Below are 22,475 nucleotides of genomic sequence, written 5' to 3' on the forward strand. Positions count from 1 at the left end.
TTAAACAGCAGGCGATCTATTGTTCCGAAACACACCAAATATGCTAGAGCTGACGTTTTCTCCGCGTTTTTATTGCTTTCGCGTTTGTGACTAGCCATCTACATTTAAATACATGGTCAGCGTATTCCAAGCGTACGCATGAGCAATAAAGACGCGTTGCGATCGCTTAAAATAGCCGGGTACTTAGTGTCGAAAATTGCAACAACATTGGAGCACTATTATTCCTTTTTTATCAATTAAAACGAGAAAAAAACTGTATGTCAATTTGAACGGCGTAATTATAAAAGTTAGAAACTTTGTGATATTTTATTCACACCCAAGAAATACGCCGTGATCATTTTTCCAATGGCGACTACTCCGAGACTATAGTCATGAGATTTCCGTATCCTTGGATCGGATCTGACATTGTGGGCTGTTGTCTTCAGTTAATTGCATTTCGTTTGTCATTTGTTATCCGTTGTAAATTATTAGGTGCAGTGCAAAAGTCTTCCTTCCTTCTTTGTGGAGATCATTTGTTTCAACTCAATAAGCGCGGGTTCTTCCACTCGAGGAAGTCACTCCAGTTAATACTCTATTAAAAGAAGAAGAAAAGGAAGAAAACCAGGTTTTTATTCTGTGAACCGTGGCGTTAATGCTTTTTCCAATGTTCATATTACGAGTTCATCGCGGTGGTTCTTTCCCATTCACGATCCACTGACAACGATCTTGTAATGGTCGAGGGTTCCTCTGCCATTTGTGAGAAATGTATTATCGTATCGCAAGTTGAAGAACGTTTTTATGGACTGCTAAGCAGCGTATGCGCAGATTAGTTGATAGTAAAACATTCATTCCTCTTATGATTTATTGCTCTTTATTTTCTGCTAACCATAATGTAAAGGTCTAATCTCTCTCTTTTCTTCGCTTCGTTATTTGATCAACAAAATTGAAGTTCTACAGGAATTTACTGTTTTGTTATCAGTTATTCATAATACAAAACGAATTTTGTATCTGTGTATCTATTCCGTGATAACTTTCTTAAAATATATCTTATTGTATTGAAAACTGTGTGTACTTTCTTTGAAATTTAGATTTCTATATTTGCTTGCCTTTGAAACTCGTCAATAAGCAAATAATGAAAGAAGTACAATTAACTCCATGTCAGAAAAATGAAATAAAATATGAATATAAATGAAAGAATGAAATTAGGGGATGAAGAAAGTGAGAGGAAATGGGAGAAGCGCGAGAAAATCCACGTACGTGGGTGTTTGTCCACCACAAAGCCCACTTGGCAGGAGCTAAGGTCCAACCAAGGAGCCCGTGCACCAGAAGTGAATACTCTACCGCGGCTCTCCAAGTTAGAAGTTTGTCGTATCGTAAAAGTTATCGGATTTAGATTAAATATTATACCGTGAGGTTTTCAAATCATTCTCACTGCATGGGATGAAATCACCCACGAATAAGAGATAAATCCAGTTCATATTAGAATATATATATATATGTTCTGTCATACACTTCGTAAACAATATCTGACTTTGATTATACATTTCTTGTGTATTGTCTAGAACTTCAGAACTATCTCCGTTGTTCCTGGTTGCAGTTAGTCAGGGAATGGGAATATATCCTCACCCGTCTGCCAAAAAAGGAAAAAGTTTTTGTGATAACTTCCGTAAAATTAACTAATTTTTATTAAACATGAGGAATACTTTGTTTGAGATTTCCAGTGAGACCTTCCTGAAGGTTTTCTTCATAACTCAGTGAGATGAAATGAAATCCTTGAGTCTAGCGTTCCACGATTATGTCCTTTAGGCTAAGGAAGACGGTAATTAAGGCAAGTGAATGATGATAGAAGAATTGGTGGAATGAGAATTTGGAAGGAAACGAGAGTACCCCGAGAAAACCTGCGGACACGATTGTCCAGCACAAAACCTACTTGGCGCGAGCTGAGGTCAAACCAGGAACCCCAGGCACCAGTGGTGAACGCACTACTACTGAATCACTGTAGTCCCTTAAGTCAGTGAAGAATAGGGACGTCAAGCTATGCTCTGATTTTAAGAAAATGTGATTCTCGTTATTAAAAAATCCTCTTTTCTAAGTTATTTAATTCATGAGATGTGCAGGACTTTTAAAAATTGTTCAGGTTTTGTTTTCTTGTTTTCCAACCGTACGCATCCTTCTGAAATATTAAGGATGGGCTAGAGTTTGAATCCAGTGAAGCTGCTGGGTTCATAGACCATCATCCAACTTCAGTTGTCACAACATAATAGATAGCTTCACCAAACAACACAATATCTCGCCTTCTAGAGATCCGGCTACCATTGATTGGAGTAAGGGGCAGAGACATAAAAAGCCCTTCTTTCGTTTCTACTGTGTTCGTTATCATTAGTGATGGTCTCTGTAGTTCAAACGTCGGAAACTTAATAGCTCTTTGTTCACGAGTTCAGTGGGAATCATAATACAGTCATTGTTCGCTTAATAATTGAATAATTCTACTTATAGGATAGAAATATTTTGTACAGTTATTGCTTTCAGTCGAAAATTCTGCCATTACTTGATCTCTATTTTCATTCGTTTTTAAATCTGTGGAAAGGTTTGATGTATAAATTAATCAGGAATCAGCGCAAAGATCGCTTTAGAAGCTCGTACGATTTTTATTAAAATATTATTAGGTTTTTTTCTGTTCGTTATAGTAACATCTTGTAATTTCAACTTCACGCACTTCGTACTAACTAAAATTAACAATAAACTAAATTAAACTGACGTAACAGGCCTTGTGGTACTCATAGCGTCTTGTTCTGATTTGTGCTCTACTCATAGGCTCTCCTTCCGTTAATGATGGCTTTCTAGACCGGAGTCCGCTAATTCTTTATTTCAAATAGCTCCCCAATTCTCCTCACGACGCTGAGTGGACGCTGCAATGACACCACCACCAGATGAGCACGAATGGTCACCCATGTTTCCTTGGACCAAACGCAACTCTGCGTGACTTACCAGATTTCTCGCTGACAAGCATTATTCTAATGCGGCCAATGCATTAACATATACCCATACTAAACAGAGCTCTGAAATGTGTATAAATACGTAAAGCGAATGACAATGCAGAGTTTACTCTAGCGGATCATTTTTGTGTTAAATGAAGTACGTAGAAACATCTGTGGAGCACCTGCTGCTTATACAACCCAAACATACAGAAGTTTGGTTGGTTGCAGACGAGTAGGCGTCCGGTTGGCTTCATATATAAGTAATGTATTGCCTTTCACGTTACACTTAAAAGCATTGAATAAAAACTAACAAGTAAAACATGAAAAACGTAAAAATGCTTTTATAAAATACATTCAAAAGGAGCAAATAGTTTTGTGACGTAAAATGAAGAAACGGTGGTAAGACTAAAAGCATTGGGTACGATCTTTAATAAAGTCTCGCCCTAGGAAAAGCGCCCAATGTTTTTAGTTTGAGTCCCCTTTCTATATTTTACTCCACAAAAATTTCTATTTACAATAATTCGACCCATCAAGTATTTATCGAAACGAGTTAGCGTCTACTCTGGTATTTTAATCCTAGATTGCTATTTTGGGCGTCTCGACTCTTTTTCATGTTCTGTCGAGGTAAACCCTAGGGGGCTAAATTGAAATTACTTTATATTCTTGACTGCTTTATTATATTTTTTTGCATATATTTATCAAAGAAGGTATTACATATACGTTCTAAAGAACAGGTGAAAGTTTCAGAAGTATTGAAGGTGGTTACAGTGGGGTCTAAGACAAGCTGGCCGTTCCCTAGCTACGGCCTGCTTCGAGGTGCACGAAACCTTTAGTACTGTTACGATTTAGCACGTTTCAGGTTTCCTTCGAACATCTAACTTATAAGGATTACACAAAGCAACATAAAGTAAAACCTGTTCTGTTTCCTGTATTAAGTAATAGGTGGTCATTATTCACAAATACGTGATTGAAACTGTTTTATCTAAGAAGTAAATGTATGTTTCCTTTCTTTGCAGGGTTCTGATCCGCGAATAGCGACATGTCGCGGGAAACTTCAGAACAAGCGATCCAAACTAAATCAAGAAATCAACAAAGAGCTGAGGCTAAGGGCTGGAGCCGAGAACCTTTTCAAGTAAGTCTCTGTTTATGCTTACCCTTATTGGAGTGCAGGGATTTTTATCTTGCCGATAAATAACGTCAAAGCACGGGATGGCACATAAGTGTTGGCAGTGTACGAAGAATCATGAATTCATTACTGTTGTAGCTACAAACACTATCGACTTCGCCATTATGTCTGCTAACGCTGCTTCTACAACATAAGTTGTTTGCTTTTGTGCTTGTTTGTGCTTGTTGGGTTTACTGAGAAGGAAGGGGGCTATGACGTTATGGAGCATCGAATTTACAGTAGCTGTTTGTGATGTTTTATAATAACTAAGTTTTGAAATGTTTGTAATTGTTATTAAATATGTTTATAGTCCATCGTATTAGACGGTCTAAGAAGTTCACTTGGGTGAGGCACAGGAAATTGTACACTGAGACTGAAAATCAACTGCAAGAGCCTTTTCCTCTAATAGTTTTGTCCTGTGTCCTGCGTGGAAAATGATAATTGAAAAATTTTCCTATATTGTCCACTACTTTTCCGCTTTTTTTTTTTTAAAAAAAAAAGAAAACAACAAACAATATGACATTTTTGAATGTGTTACATTCAATGCTTTTCAAATACTATTAAATGAAATATTTTGCTCGGCAGCCAAGATGACGTTTGACTTTGAGGGATCTTCTAAAGTTGACCAACACGCTTCTAGCGACGATGTATCCCTCTTACCCTAGTATAGACAGGTGTAGCTAATAGAAGTAAGGTGGCCGATTCGTTTTCTCTGTTTTAACAAATGTACATGGAAAACCGGAAATTAAGAGCTGAAGCAGAGATAGATTGAGAATCAAGATTATGGATAGCACAAACGTAAAGATCAAGTTAATTGTGACTTCGTGTACCCAGGAATCATTTGTACACGTCAATTCCTTAGGGTACCCTGACTTTGTGTAGGAAACAATTTCCACTGAAAAAGAAAGGGGGTAAAGGAAAGCTATTCGTAGTAGGATATACTCCTGGAAATGGTTGGATTAGCGTCTCTTTCAGTAACGGGTTTCTTTGAGATGTAAACCTATGATTTAAGGTGGAATCCGAACCACCGTAATGCGTTAAATTTCAAGACTCTCTCACCGGGAAGTCTGGGAATGACTTGTTGATTTTTCTATTCCAGAAATGTTGTCTCCACTTGAATTAGCAGACTGAAGAGTTTACTTCCGGCGTTGATATTATCCTGTAGATGGCTCCTTACAGAAACGAAATGAGATGAAATGAAATCTTTCAGTTTTACGTCCCGCGGTAATGCCGGCTAGGCTAAAGGAGACGGTGATGATGAGAAATGAATGAAATGGTGGAATGAAGAAAGTGAGAGGAAACGGGAAAACCCCGAGAAAACCACGCATACTGTGTTTGTCCACCACAAGGTTCATTTGGCGCGAGCTGGGATCGAACCAAGGACCCTATGTACCAGAGGTGAATTCTCTACCACTGAAGAACCACTCCCCTCTACAGAAACGAATGGGCGTTTCTTGATTGGAGTGTAGTATTGCCACATTGAAGTTGTATACATATGACTTGAAGCTGCAATGTAACGGGAGATCTGAAACGCATAAGAATGGAATGCGACTCTCCTGTTATTGCAGAATTAGAAGAGTTTAAAGGTTTTGTAAATTTCTCTCGTCTTTTCTTTCTTTACATTTTTCAAAATTTTTACTGGAATCAAAAAACAGTGTAAAAAAAATCTTCGTGATTATTTGGTATTTAATGAAGTCGGCTGTTCTCCACTTTAGAATACATGTTAAGGATGGGAAAAGCAGCGTCTCATTGTTTATTTATTTATGTGAGAAAATATTATTGTTTCTTTGTAATGAACGGAGATTAATCTGTTGTTGAGATGTTGTTAAACTTCCCTTTCATAAGTTCAATTCTGAAGAAGTAAGGAACATTTAGGTAGACTTGAAGAAGAACCCAGTAAAATCAAAGCATTAAAATCTTTGTTCATTTTAGAGAAGGAAGCAAAATAAATCAATTGGCTGAGAAAGAAATGGCGCTAGTAGTCATCACTCTTAAAGTCAAACGCTCAGTTGAAGAGAAGGAAGGCCATCTCAAAACAAGAAAATTATGCAGAGCAATCTTTATATTCTTTGATTTCTATAATGAATGTTTTCAATTTTTTTAAAAAATAAATAAATAAATAAATAAATAAAAGCGTAGCATTTTGAGCACCTTTAAGTGCCAGACAACAAAGCCAACATTGAGCATTTGTTGCTTGAGTTGTAGTTCACAGAAGAAACAAAAGCCAACTCTTTCATGGCATGGTTTGTTTCGTATTCGCCTGGGATGAGAACAAATCTTCCTTCTTTTTATTTTTTTATTTCGTGTTGTTGATGAGCATTTATTGTTGAGTAATCGTCACGCGTAAAACAAAGAGAAACAAACGACGTTAATGACTGCGTGCTCTGTAATTAACTCGGGGAGGTCCTAATGAATCCTGCTTCAAATGCCGGCCCAGCAATTCATCTTTTGTTCCCTCCTCCTTCACATCGCCTCTACTCAAGAGGCTTCCAACGTGGGTTGCCTTGGATTAAGTAATGAATTGATCAAACAGAGAACATTGCTACAGTTACGTAAACATTATTTTTACTTGATCGTTTCTGTGGCAAACACAAATAGTTAAATAACAAGCTCAGTTTGCATAGTCTAGTAATCCCGTGCTCTTAGAAGTAATATTCTATACATATTTGTTTTTTGAGAATAAAGAAAGATAAACTATAGAGCACCAAAGACCGCCATTTTGTACAATAAAGCTTCTAAAGTTGTCCACAGTAAGTTTTCCGTCAGATACGCTGGGGTAACAAAGTGTCCATTAAGTTTAAGAGTTTAGTCATTAATTTATATATTATGTCTAAACAACAATTTTACTGGCAATTCTGTTACAGTAATGTCAGAATTAAACTGACAACACTGATTTTTCAATAGAGGTGCAGAAGTCTGTAGTGATATCCAAATTCCAGAATCTCCAAAATCTACATGTTGTCGTTACCATGACAACCAGTTCTAAACCTTCCACTTACCGCTTTCCCTAATGAATTGCTTATCGTACACTTAGAAAGATAGAGTCGTCGTTTGGAACTAAATCAGTGGTGTCAATACTTAAATTTTAACATGGGAATGATTTATTTTATGTAACGAGTATTCGGTGGCAAAAGAATGGCTGAAAATCATGAAGAAAAAACACAGATTTTGAAATCTATAACATTTCACAATTTAAACTAGGCCTATATGTAAATAACTTGAGTCTTTTCAGAAACTGTGTGACTCGCCGAGTCAATGGCGTCAATATAAGACCCCCTCTGATTGCGAAAACACCTTTTCTTCAGAAAACAGCTCCAAATCACGACTCGTCCGTAACAGTAGCCAGGATGTTCTTCGGAGAAGAGGACCTCCTCCGATTAGAATATTTGCTAGTCATAGATTGTAAATTTAGAACTGGTACAAACTGGCAACCGAGGTACTGTACGTGTAATAACAATATGCATAATATTAGATTTGCTACGGGAAGTTCGAAATTCTTTTCTGATTTTTTCAGAAAAATAAATAAATAAATAAATAAAAATGGAAAGTATCAGCTGAATTCCTAACTAAAAATTCCTTCACGTGACTGACCAGAGTCTGTGGTAAGCATACCGTGAATCCCGTTTATGGATTTCCCGATCGGATTCCTTTATTTCTTTCGTTCAGGTAGCTCCTCAATTGTCCTCACGGCACCTTATTGCCATCACCCTCTGCTTTCCTGTAATGGTCACTTGTGCAGGGGCTGCCCACATATGTGCTGCTTGTCTTCGGTATCGCGCGGGAGCATTACATCAGCGCGGGTTACGCGTTGGTTAGCTGATATGTACCATATTAGTCAAAGTTACTGATCTTAGTATCTCCTTCTCAGAAACTAAAACGACTAGAATTTGCTGTTATTATCAGAAGTTATATTTATAAGAAATTTATTAGATAATGACAAAGCATTTATTGCAGTTCCATTTGGTGGCTTCTGGTATTGGCATATTGATTGATTGAGCGTTACATAAAGTGTTAATTAGATGCCAATACCAAAGCAAAAACAGTTATTACAAAACTACTGCCACGTAACTTCACAAAACCTTGGAAGGTTTACAGAAATATATTCTTGTTTGTGCTCTCAGCGTTGACATTGGGTTTTGTTACGTGATCGGCTGCTGGGAACTGATTCAGGACGCCTGCAAGGGAACGTCGTCCTCTGACGAAAGTGGCTGACTTTGAAGTTCTTCATTAATATCTGTTGCTTCTTATAAAAGTGCGTAAGTCGCTTCTCAGGAAAGCAATTATATGACTTAAAAATATCAATTAAAACTATATTTCCTCCTTTTTGCCAAATCATCTGAGGACATATTAGTGACAAAACATATCGTAAGAAGCAGTAAAATTGTATCCCGAGTTTTTGCTATGTAATTATAAAACATGTTTTCATCTGCTTGCAAATGTTTCCACTTGGAAAACCAGTTACATAAACCACAGCGGTTGTTCTGTTCACTTGTTAACAAATCAATAATTGCTGCTTTCTCCATCGAGTTTATTTTGTTGTCACCATTCCCTCCGAGGGCTTAAAAGAATCATTGCTCGAAGACGCCTGTTAGCAAGTGTCCTTGGATTTCGTTTAGTACACATTCTACAGGATCATAAACGTTATTTTCGAAACCGAAATTAATTGAAACTTCATACAGAGAAAAGTGAATTATTTATAAATATAATTATCTTCTCTGAAGGTCTACGAGATATCAATATCACTATTCATAATTCGTAATCAAAACTGGGAATATTCCTTTTCTGGTTGGCTGCTATTAAATTTATTTCGAATAGAAGGTGTAGATACCCAAAAATAAACATGTCCTTCAATTTCCCTATTCTTGAAAACAGAACACTTATTTGGTCTATGACCTATCTTGAAGCTAGACACTATTCTTAATTTGTGTTTAGCCATTGTTTGTTCATAGTTTAGTACTAAGTAGATTAATTATTGTTAGAATTATCCATTTATTTGACTAACTGTTAGAGGGACACGGTTTCTCAGAGGTAGGTTGAAGTGAAAAACCCGTAGCTGGGTCGTAAGCAAGGGCGCCGATCCTAGGGAGCGAGCCCCCACAAAGCTCATGTGGGCCCCCTGCCTTGTATTTATGAATACACAATATTTTGCATAATTTGAATTCAGTCTGTCTTAAAATCCTCATATATGCCTTCTGCATTTGAATTGCTTCCCCCCCCCAAAAAAAAGTTACAGAGAAATCGGCGCGTTTAACCCATGTGAGGTTGTTCCAGAACAACGTCTAAGAATCATAAAGTAGAACATATTGCAGTTGTTGACAACAAAAGCCACCTGATTTGGTTTTAAAGAAGAGACAGGGTGACTTTAAGGTATTGGACAAGATTTTAATTGAAATGATTGAAGAGTTTTTGAGTAAAGTAATTGATCATCAATTTCCCGATTCGTACGTCGTTGATTTTAACGAATTTTTATTATATAGCAAGTATTTAAGATTTAGAAGGTTTGTTGCATGGATATTCTTCTAATTCTTGTTCTGAACAGCGATGAGTGATTTTTTTTTTTTTTTTTTTTTTTTTTTTTTTTTTTTACTGTGAGTGACAATTGGACTTTGAAATCCCAATATTTATGGAGCATAGCTTGGAAATTAAAGAGAAATATTTCGCAAGTCAAGATCTCCCCGGATTCCATCTATCACGGTTAAATTCGTATGCGTTCTGTAAACAGTGTACGACAGTGAAGGCTAATGTATGATGTGCTGATGGCAAAGGAACAAAACATATGAGAATCATACTTCTACTAGAGCCATATATCACTTTCCTTGAAGCCCCCATGAAACCGAGTGCTGAATATTTGTAGATAATATTTTCTGAATTTTGAACGCGCTTTCTTGTTTCATGTCTCTAACCTAGTTAGGGCGTCAGCATTTCAAAGTAATTGTATGCAATTTACATTTTTCTTTTTTGAAACAAAAAATAGGCCGGAACCAACAGCCTTACTTTATAGAATGGGTGGTAATCAAAACTTAGAGAAACATATTTTCACTATTAAAATTCAAGTGTCGATTCACCTGTTAACATGCAATTATTAATTTTAAAAAAAGGAATAAATTGAGTTGTTTTTGAGTTTAACTTCCCGTTCAACAGCGAGGCTATATGAGATGTGGACCTACTGATTAACGTGGAATCCGAACGACATGAGCTCCCGACGGGAATCGAACTCTTGTCTCCCACGCCAGAGGCGCGTACGCTAACCGCTTAGCCACGAAGGAGCTCTAGAAAAAAGGAATAAATCATACATTTAAACAAAAACAAACATTTGCTTGACAAAACAATATATTCACATTTAAAAACTACCTATGTGTGACAGTTTCGCCAACTAACACTTTGGCTTCCTCAGACACTATGAGATGCAGGAGAAATGTACATTCTTATATACAAACAAAATTGTCTTTATATTTCCCCTGTGTCTCATAGTGTGTGAGGAAGCCGAAGTGTTAGTTAGCAATCAGCAAATAGTTTGTGTTTAATTATACACAAAGCAAAGCTTTTACTTATGGAAAAAAAAACATACATGTTTTCATTTTCATGGTGGGCTGGATGAATCACACTCGCGGGCCACCCATTGACCATTAACAGTGTATGATATATATTTGTTCCTGTGATTCTTTAAAGATATCAAATGGAGGATGAATAGAAACAGAGATGTGTAGGAGTAGATTGATTCGTTAGCAGAGCTTTATATGAAGTTAACATTTTCCTCAAATTATCATGTCGCTACTTTAAAAACGAAATTCCGTAATACGGAGGACATAAGAGCGAGTCTCCTTTTCAGGCCTGATAATGAACCAAAGAGAATATCATTTGATGAACATCGCTGCATGAAATTCCACGCAGAGCGTTTCGTATTCGAAATTAGATTAAAATCACCGAGGACTTGTTTTAAGCAGAAGGTGAAATCGTTCCTTTCGTTAACTTTGAATTATGTTTAAGAGAAACTCATATCCTTCGAATTTTGTTCTTATTCCCTCCTCCTTTCCGTGATTTTCCTTGTTTTCGTAAATAAATAAAAAGAAACAATAATTAATATTCTCCGCAGCGAAAGCTTTCGTGTCAACATCGCACGTATAATTAGTATTCGGCGTGCAAACCGATTTTCCTTCCTTTCTCGTTGCGGCCTTTTCTCCGTAAAAGCGGAAACCATATCCGCATTCTAATTATTAATTCAATTTCCCTTTTGTTATTTAAAATTGCGTGAAGGCTGCCATCCCTGTTTGAATAACTGAATCCCAGTTTGTTTGCACTGTTAATGTCTCGTGGAGGTCGCCTTTTGTTTGTTCTTTTTTGTTCCCCTCGAAAGAAAGAGAGAGAGAGCATTGTACTAAGCAAAGAAAAGGAGGAGCATTTGCAGTCGACCTCCGAGGCCGAGCCTCTTCTTCTGTCAACTTAGCTCCACACATTCTGCTCACTTCCTCTATTCAAAGGCAGTGGCGTAGCGTGTCACTCATTCTACGTGATCCAACAATCGTCTTTAAAGCAAAGAAATAAACAATTTCCTGCATCTAGCTCTTTAAAAGGTGCAAGGGAATTTTGAACTTGAGGCGGTAGGGGAGGTGGCCATTTTCCATCAGGGCTTGCTATCCTTAATAGGGCTTAATGGGACTCGCCCTATCTCACTCGCTCGAGCTCACGATTGTCGACGAGGCTCATATTCGCTCGTACTCACGCTCACAAGCCCCGTTGAGGCTTCTGCTTGTTCGGATCCGTGCTCTGGCTTGCTGTTTCGTATAGGTTTTATGCTCTGGCTTGCTGTTACTTATAGGATTTGTGCTCTGACTTGCTGTTACTTATAGAATTTGTGCTCTGGATTGCTGCTACTTATAGGATTCCTGCTCTGGCTTGCTGTTACTTATAGGATTCCTGTTCTGGCTTGCTGTTACTTATAAGATTCGTGCTCTGGCTTATTGTTACTTATAGGATTCGTCCTATGGCTTGCTCTTCCTTATAGGATTCTTGTTCACTCGGACTCGCTAGTTGATTGATGTGATGCATTTGGAGTTTCGCGTCCCTTTCAGCAGCGAAGCTATATGAGACGTGAACCAAAAGCTTAACGTGAGATCCAAAACATGAGCTCCCACCGGGAATCTTTTGCTCCGAAGTCTGTTACACTAACAATATAGCCATAAAAGAGTTCACAGGTGGGTTCGATGTTATTTATTGAGCACACGAGTCTGATTTAGAGCTTGATATCCTATGATTGTATGCTCTATCAGATTTATAAGTGAATTTTACTATTACCTGCGAAATGTGCAGACTCCAGTTGAGAAAGTCGCAATGAGACATACAATGTACTGACCACACATTTCCAATTGAAAGTAGCCGGCCGGTCGATCTGGTTTTTTGGACTTCTAGTCAGAAAGTTTAGTATTACAATAACAATCAATAACCGTATTCGATTCCCGGTGGGGACATACGGTCGAAAAGGTGTAACACCCTTTTGAGGCCAGTCATCCTGAATGAGGTTTTCGTGTGTTCTCCTCATCTACACCAGGCAAATTCCGGAATGGTACCTAACATAATAGTATCAGGCCGCTTCCTTCCCTTTCTTCGGATACTGTGCTCGCCGAAGGACATCATCTCTCATGCGTGATAGGCTAACATGGCCATAGATGCTGAGAGTCCAAAATCTAATTCCTAATCCTCACAATCAATAACAGAAGCAACCTGTTTGCGAAATTCTGACATTGATAATCGATTTCAAACATGAAAGATGACAGAACTCGCCCTTCCCTGTGCATCGTCTTTACTTTAAACAATTATCGACCTCACTACTTTCGATTTTATCCTCAGCCTCACGTACTGATACTGATTGCAGTTGAGGTTGGCCTTATGAGGGTCAGAAAGTGTAAAGTGTTGTCTCTCGTCTTCTGAGACGAACGACACCATTTCAATAAATTGTGGAGCGATTGGCTTTCTCGAGTGGAATGTTCCTGCCTCGTTTCTTCCTTGCAACGGTCGATGGTTGGGCAGCCACCGTGTCCTCTGACATCCGGAAGTCACACCATTACACTCCGATCACCAACGAAAAAAAAATTGACTAACAAAAATTACTATGAGAAAACCGGAAATTATTTGTCTGCAACGCTGGTTTAAAAATCTTTTAAAAATATTTACTTTCTCTGCTCGGATGACTCTTCAAAGGCCATAACAATCCTCGTTAACATTTTTTTAAATAACAAAATTAAGGAAGACATTTCTTGCAGTAACTCTAGCGCGTGTCTCGGCCACTGAATATTCTCCGCTACTTGGCTGCCAAATTGGTAGAAATAATAGTCACTTCGATTCCCGACTCATGTATACTCGAAAGTTTTCTTGATAAAATTAAGATAATACTAAACTGTTTCATGGACTTCGTTAATTTCACAGTGAATTCAGGACGTTAACCTTCCTACGAACACAGAATCTTCCTTTGTATGTTACTCAATGGAAACAAATGTCCTGCATAATTCAATTGATCACTACTTGAAACTTCAACAGGATCTACAGAGAGTTCAAATGTGGTGTGATAAGAATAAATTAGTCCTGAATGTGTTCAAATGTAAATCTGTATCTTTCACGTGGAAAGAAAATCCAGTTAACTTTACCTATACAATAACTTTACACTTCCTTGTCTACCCCAAATACTATCAAAGATCTAGGAGTTATATTTGATAGCAAATTAACCTTTACTCAACACGTTGACACAATAACGAGTAGTGCATATAGAAACCTAGGTTTAATTTATAGGGTGGGACGAGGCTTCTACAAAGAATCAACATTTATAAGGTTATATTTTTCGTATGTGAGATCAGAAATAGAATACTGTTGCACTGTTTGGACAGCAAATGTCACTAAATACTCTGACGCAAAAGAAAATATACAGTTTAAATTCTTAAAAATGCTTGCATACAGGAAAATCGGTTTCTACCCAAAGTATGTCCCCTACGAAGACTTAGTAACGAATTTTTGTTTTCAAACATTAGGAAAAAGGATTTGAATGTTTGATCTGTTGTTGTTACATAAATTATTAAACTGTAAAATTCACTGTCCAGAATTAGTTTCAGAAGTATTATTACATGTCCCAACAGGTAAGACTAGAAGAGCAAACACTGGGACATTCTATGGTAGAAAAGCAAGAACTAACTTATTACATAAGTCTCCTGTGTGGAGAATATGACATGATTAGAATTCATGTAGTAGATGTATTTAATATGTCCGAAAACAAGTTCAAAACAATTGTCAGGCAAAACTTATGCATAATTAAATTACGTATATTTGTGTATGTATAATAGTGTATGATAGAAAATTCTGTATACGACATTATAACTGGGCATTAAGTCTGTTGTGTTGTCCTTATAAATAAATAAATAATGAATAATTTGCTCGAACAGGACACCAGGAGTGGGCTAGTGGTTAGCACTTTTCCTTCGCAATCTAGAGGTTCTGAGTTTGAATGCGATGTCCACATCTGGACTGAGATTTTTCCAGGGTTTGCTCTCAGACCTACTAGGCTAATTCCACAATGATATATTTGAATATAGACTCTAGCTTATTTCCTTTTCCATTGTTATTGTGTTGATACTTAAGTAATCCAGTGTTAATTGGGACTGCGAGGGCTTAGTGGTAGAGCGTTCACCTCTGGTGCTTTGTATCCTTGGTTCGATTCCAGCTCGCGCCAAGTGAGCTTTGTGGTGGACAAACACTATGTGAATATGTGGGTGGGTTTTCTCGAGGTTCTTCCGTTTTGTCCCATTTTATTCATTCCATCATTTCATTTCTCGTCATCACTGTCTCATTTAGCCTAACTGGCATAACCGTGAGACGTAAAACTTTCATTTCATTTTTACCAGTGTTAATTATCCTCGCAGATTGGCTCTTGATGTTTTAATACAGAACTTGATGATCGCTTGGAATCTATATTCTCTGGTCAGCCTACTAGTTTGGCATCATTGCTTGCTCCAATCGATGTGTAGAGCACGGAAAGATCAGTGGAGATACTGTTAAATAAATCAGTTGAACTGTATCAAGCAAACAAGCTGCAGTTTACACAATGTTTTCAAGGCTAACCTGTTTCCCTTGTTTACATGAACAACGTTACATCAACATAAATACGGAAATGCGCAATATTTGGCTTTGTGACCTTCTGTTGATTCAATTCATTTACATCTCCTTATTTATCTTCTAGAAGAAACAGAATTCGCGAACTGGATCTCAATATTAAATTAGGACGTCTGATACAGACCTCGTGCTGTAGTAGTTAGCCTTTTGTGTGCAAATTCTGGGTTCGATTCGGTTGAGTATTATTTGATACAGCCCTAGCCTAACGAGAACTCGATGACTTAGTGGTATAGCTCTCACCTCTGGTGCGAAAGGTTCCTGATTCGACGTCAGGTCATGTTACTTTGTGAGGGATACCATCATGTTCCTGGATTTCTTCATTCCATCAGTTCTTTCATAAATGTTACCTTGGTTAATCAACGGTCTGTTTTAGCTTCCAGAGCATAAACGTGAGACATGAAACATTTTTTTTCAGCGCGGAACTAGTGTGGCTCAGTGGTACAGTGCTCGCCTGTAGTGCATGGGTTCCCTGGTTTGATTCCAGTTCGTGCCAAGTAGAGTTGGTGGTATGCATGGGTTTTCCCATCGGTCCCCGGGTTCGATTCCAGGTGGGTGCACTCGGTCGAAAAAGTGTCAAAAGCTTTATCAGGACAACCATCCTGAATGAGGTTTTCCTGGGTTTTCCTTATTCACACCAGGCAAATGCCGGGGTGGTACTTAACATATAGGTCTCAGGACCCTTTTTTCCTTCCCTTTCCCCGGATAATGTGATCACTGAGGGACGTCATCCCTCATACGTGATGAGCTAACATAGTCATAGATGCCGAAAGCCCAGAAATCTAAATTTTTAATTCATGGGTTTCCTAAGGTTCTCTCGTTTCCTCTTACTTTGATTACGTGGATCAGTCAAAAAGTTAGTTGCACCCCTTCGTAAGTATTTTCGGTCAAAGACTATTTTGACGAAACTGTGTGGCAACACTGCAGACATGTAGCTGTATAGTGTGACGTAGCGGCTTTCACGAGGCAAGTGGAGGTGTTCTGATAATCAGTCGTAAACATGTCTCGACAGCTGCAAGTGGCATCCAAATTGGAAATGCGTGCGGTGATTTGTTTTTTTTTTCTGGGTGAAAAGGCGTAACTGTATTGATATTTATCGGCAGTTGCATGAAGTATATGGTGGAAATGCAATGTCATGTCAAGCTATCGCGAAGTGGTGCAACGTGCAGCACACGAAGCGTGCAAACTTCTGACAAAGTTTAGGTGGGAAGTGTGGGATCACCCTCGTTATAGCCCAGACCTTTCACCGTGTGGCTTCCATTTGTTTGGTCCCATGAAAGACGAGCTTTCAAAGCGACGATACCACTCGGATGACGAAGTGAAAGCTGCAGCCCAAGAATGGTTATCGGGCATTGGACGGGATTTCTTTGCAGAAGGCATAAAAAAACTTGTACCATTCGACAAATGCTTAAATAACGGATGTAATTACGTTGAAAAGTAGACTGTGAATCGAACTTTACGGTACAAATAACGTTCTTGTAAAATTTCTATTCTGTTTTATTTTCTTAAGAGTGCAACTAAGTTTTTGACTGATCCTCATAGAATTAAATATCAAATGAATTTGTTGTTCTTTTAACAACGGCGTCATTTACCTACTAGTAAAATGTACGTTCGACTTTTTTGTTCTTTTCAAGTTCAGCGGTAAATGGTATTCAACCTGGGGTAAAGGTTTTCCCCAGGGGTACGCGATGACTTCTTAGGGAGGTATGTAAATTTAAAATAAGGGCGTTCAGTTACGAATCGAGGAACCAGTGTGTTCACCCATGTCATTAACGGATCAGAAACATTTGAATTCGTAATATAATATTTATTCCACGCTATATCAGTTCTTATTCTTCTGCACTTAGAAAAAAAAATGTAGGTGGCGTACTTAAAAAGATAGGTTACGTGCGTAATTCCTGTAGTTTTTGGACTTAACATACAGCAGACGTATAAGTGAAAACGCATGTTTTATAATACTTTCTGTATAAGTGTTCCATCTGTGCGTACTTTCTGTATGAAACAATATAAGCGATCAGAATCTCACATACAAATGGACGTATATAACATATAGCTGACGAAGGTAACTTAAGTATATGCATGTGATATACGGAAATCTCGTAGATATCAGACATCCTGCAACGGCATGATGTAACATCTAAGGGCAGTGCCTATGTAGCATATGGATAACGTATGCTCCGTACTGATTTCTATAGTAAGCAAGAGGATACCGTATATTTGTACAATATACCGCTGTCTACGAGAACGGATTTTTCTCTGTGTTTTTATAGTAACACTGGCTTATTTAATTAGCAAATAATAAATCGCACTACAGCATTGGATATGTTTTAGCCTACTCCGTCTTCTTCTTTGCTTTCTTTTTCCAGTTTCTTATCTTCCTTTATGTCGTCTTCCACTTGTCCATCCATCTTATCTTTGGTCTACTTTTTTACTTGTTGGAGTATACTCTTCCTTCTATTATTCTTTTTGGCATTCGTCTTTCATCTATCCGTAATGCCCAGCAAATTCTTCTTGAGTTGACTATGCCTCTCACTTACAGTATATTGTTCACCTCTGTATTGTTCAATATTTTATAGTTATTTATAATTGGAATTAAGGATTCTTGACATCTGTGCGTTCATATGCATAAGTATAGTTAGGAATAGAAAAAAAGATTGAATACCGCTGATTTAAACAATGTAAATTCCATAAGAACGGCTCAGTCCATGACCTAAATATATGTGTGGAAAGTTGTAGTTCAATATTTGCGTGTAATAATGGCTTCCTGTGTGTTCTATGCGCAAGAGAATATTCCGTTGTCAAATGAAGCGTTCGGGTAAACCACACATTAACAGAGAAAACAGGGTCACACATGTGCATTCTCTTCTTTGTATGTAAAAACACACATACTAGAGTATGTGGAGCCATTTTCTAACTCAAAGTTAATTCAGAGCATCAAAGGGAAAGCCGTTGGGGGAGAAAAAGGTAAAAATACGTTTACTAGTTAAAAAAAGACTATGTTTTTGTGTCCATGTTGAAGTTTCTATCAACCATTGTTCTACTTTTAACAGAATCTGGTTTCCACGAAACCACAAAATGCTCTTCCTGCACTGTTTCATGGCTACAATGGATGAGTTTTTGTGTCCAACTTCAATTCTCTCCTTTATTCTTTCTTTTTTCTTAAAGTTGTGGTGTAACGCTTGTATTACGGAGGCTTCACCTTCTTCAAAACGAACAAGACAACGTTGATGATCATTTTCGCGGTCAAAACGTGACAGAGTTGAACAACTAATTTTTCATATTTTAGCTTTGCGTTCATAGAAGGTAATGGCGGTTGCTGCTGGAATTTCTTTGATTCTCAACTTTCGTACAAACCTCACTCGATCTGAAACTAATATCATTTATTTCTCTTCCCGCATCTTCAGTTATTAAGCTAATATATATCCGTTTGTTGATTCGATTTGACTTTGCCCTCCGCTTTCAACGGATATATGAGACTTTACTGAACGTGAGCTTTGATCCACAAGAATTAGCGCTCGGAATCGAAATACTACTCATGATTTTTATCTGATGCTGTGGGGACTTCCACCGTGGATCGAACACAGAATAATTAGCATAGAAAGTACGCTTGTTAGCCAGTTCACCACGAAAGGAACTGTACATCTCAGCACAATGACTGACAATGTACGAAGGCTCGCTTGTAGCTATGTTAGTTGGGCGAGCTCTTTATAGTACTACTACTACTACTACTACTACTACTACCTACTACTATTACTACTACTACTACTACTACTACTACTACTACTACTACTACTACTATTACTACTACTACTACTACTACTACTACTACTACTAATAATAATAATAATAATAATAATAATAATAATAATAATAATAATAATAATTATAATTATTATTATTATTATTATTATTATTATTATTATTATTATTATTATTATTATTATTATTATTATTATTATTATTATTATTATAGTTGCAAGATCTGTTGCTGCACTTACCACAAACTTTTAGGATTTAATTTTGAGGTTAAGAAAGATGGTACTGATGAAATTTACAGAAACTTTCTAAGTAGGGAGTCAAATCTATGAAGACAGTGGAAACGTTTAGGAAGAAGACACTATTCCGGCAGCCCATTTGATTACACCCTTCTCCCGAACTGTGTAGCTGTTACGAACATTGTGTTGTACCCTACTCAGCCCATTTTTTTGTCTGGAGTAATTTTTGCTGCACTCTAGTTCCCAGATACCTTCTTGTATTCCTGTGTGTGTGATGAATATTATATGGTTAATTAAGGTGATTGATGCAACAATTTAATGTCTTTCTCGTTTTACTATATGGAAACGTGTTCTTGAAGATTCCTCACCTCATTTGTTAGATAATCAACTAATTAGCGCTATGATATTGTTCCCAAATGGTTCATTAGTCGCTGGAGGAGAATCGCACTACCTACGTGAGACGATGAATTGTGGAAAATATTTCATTACTCAGGGATCGGTTACTGCTCGTATAAATGCAAAGCAATTGTTGAAAAGTCATGGTTGACCATTCATCACAATTAGCTGTTTGTGCCCCTCCCTCGGGACACGTGCGATGCCTTTCTACCCTGTTCCATTCGTAAACACTCTTGAACTAGCTTTTTAATCAAATGCAAGCATCATTTATAGTTGATAATTCTTCTCACGCGTCAGAACCACGCTTTTCCCCCGAAGGACCTTTTTGCTGTTGTTGAAGGTATCCTTTTTGCTTGGCCGACATACAACAGAGCGATTTTTACATAAATTACTACGAGATGTCCACCCATTCGGACAGGTATAGCGCTCAATCTGGGAAGTTAATGGCTTGTTCTACTTCGTCCTCCTCTGTGGTTGGCATTCGCACTGCAATGGAATGAAAGACAAAAATACAAACGACGATAAAAAGGAAGACGAAGAAGGTTAAGAAGAAAACCTCAAGAACCGGCTCCCAGTTCCTTTCCCCAGATTGTAACGATACCATTTTTAGCAAGATGGAGTAGGCCTATCGCTTGGTGGAGAATAAACAACAATCATTTGATATGTGTTTTGGAGTCTTTGCATGTTTATGTACTCTAGCAAATATAAAATTACGCGCATGTGCTATGTGTGTGGGATGTAATGACTATGAAAGCCATTTTTTAAAAATCATCTATTCGTTCTTTCGAAGGACGTGAGAGGTCGTTGCTTCAGACCTCAGGCACACATACCACAATGTACAGCGTAGTTTTTGCCCAGGATTTTCTACGAAGCAAAATTTTTACTTTGAGGGTTTTGGAACTTTTTTTCTTTTTTTTTAATAAATTCTAATGTGAAGGTAGAAATTAAGTCTTAGGAGTGCGTTTAACTTGAATTTTGCTTCCGATCTGTTTTTCTATTTCTAATTTGTAATTGTAGAGCACATCCAAATATTGTCATCACTGTTTATTATTATTATTATTATTATTATTATTATTATTATTATTATTATTATTATTATTATTATTATTATTATTATTATTTACTATTTCTTCTTAATTCGTCGTTAACAGTATTTTCATCTATCATTGCCAGTCAGTCGCCGTAAGTTCACAACTGTCCTTCACTACGGTCCTACGCCACTACCCTCGTTTTGACAAAGGGGGGGCCGCAGTGGCTCAGTGATAGAGCGTTCACCTCTGGTGCATGGGGTCCTTGGTTCGATCCCAACTCGCTCCAAGTGAACTTTGTGGTGGACAAACACCATGTGCAAGGGTTTTTTCAGGATTCTCCCGTTTCCGCCCACTTTCTTCATTCCACCATTTCATTCATTTCTCACCATCATCATCGTCTCCTTTAGCCTAGCCGGCATAACTGTGGGACGTAAAACTCAAAGATTTCATTTCACTTCATTTCGTTTCGTTTTGGCAAAGAATTACGTCTCTCTTGTATCGCTCATCATTCGCAATCTTCTTATCTCCTCTCTCTATTTATCTTCTGTGACATCCCCAATCAGACAGTTTGTTCTCAAACACTTTCATAACCACAATTGTTTCTTCTTTTTAACTATGATATATCCAGTATTGTTGTTCTGTCTCCAGTTCTTGCTGTCGTTTCATTCATTTGTGTTCCAGCAGATTATTGAGTTCATGCAGTTTTCTACTTTCATCTCCATATTCACATTTCTAACGCTTCCACTAGGTTTTCTGCGGTCTTTCATCATATTGACGTTTCAGGCTCCCTCTTCCCCATCCGAAACACTTTCGGAGTATTTACTCTACGACGACCCTAAGAATAAGCTTTTCGTAGTAAAAGCGTCATTCGCCGTTCCCAAACTTTTTTCTTCGGTTTCTCATAACAATTCAGTGACAAGAAGCACCAGCCTTCTTTCTGTTCGACATCGACGCTACCGTCGTCTTCAACTTATCAATCTGGAATCCCCGTTCCATTTGAATCACTCCAGGGTGCACGGTGGCTCAGTGGTAAAGCCCTTAGTTCTTGTGCGTGGAGTCCTTGGTTCGATTCCCGTACAAGTAAGTTTGTTGTGGACAGCATCGTGCTCGTTGGTTTTCTCGGGATTCTCCCGTTTCCTCCCACTTTCTCATTCTTCCATCATCATTGACTTGCTTTAACCATCGTCTCCCTTAGTCTAACAGGCATAACCGTGGGACGTTAAACTCTAAGATTTTGAATCACTCCAAAGTTACTTGGTGTGCTGAATTGTATTTTACCACCGTGGTCATATGAGACGTGTACCTACAGTTTAAAGTGGAATCCAAAGTGCCGTAATGGGTTCAAATTTGAAGACTCTCTCAGCGAAAATCGAATCCGTGACCCTTTGCATAAAGGGCGCGCGTACTGCCAATAAACCAGGAGTGGGCTCTCAAGTAAACCCTTGGATTTATCTCCAATAACTTGCTTAGCGAAGTCCCAAATACAAACACAATTATATCTAATTCACTCAAAATGTGAAACTTTTTAATTTGGGAGGAGAGAAAGGGAAACCAATGCCTTGGCCCTTTTCCGTCGGAAACAGAGCAATGAAAATATTTTTAATCGCCATTTTGCAATTTATGAAAAATCATATTGTTTTGTAATATCCGCTGAACCACACTCCACTGGTTGCACCAAATTTTCCGCCACATTAGATCTTACGCTGCGGTTCAATAATTTTGCTTATAAGAAAATCACATTTGTGTTTGTATTTGCAATTGACATCTCTGAACGTTTGTTGAT

The 22,475-nt window shown here is 37.8% G+C and overlaps 1 protein-coding gene across 6 annotated transcripts in view; it reads left to right on the forward strand.

The window, feature by feature from the left end:
• The window catches only part of Rhp (GTP-Rho-binding protein rhophilin), a 390,041-nt gene that overhangs the window by 272,971 nt on the left and 94,595 nt on the right, over positions 1-22,475 (forward strand). For all 6 annotated transcript variants that reach the window (XM_081738078.1, XM_081738089.1, XM_081738074.1 and 3 more), the window contains exon 2: positions 3,974-4,089. In XM_081738078.1, the coding sequence (XP_081594204.1) occupies positions 3,974-4,089 (116 nt within the window). The remainder of the gene's footprint in view (positions 1-3,973; positions 4,090-22,475) is intronic.

This window comes from Thermobia domestica, chromosome 2, assembly GCF_964235325.1.
Source record: "Thermobia domestica chromosome 2, izTheDome1.hap1.1, whole genome shotgun sequence".
NCBI lineage: Eukaryota > Metazoa > Arthropoda > Insecta > Zygentoma > Lepismatidae > Thermobia > Thermobia domestica.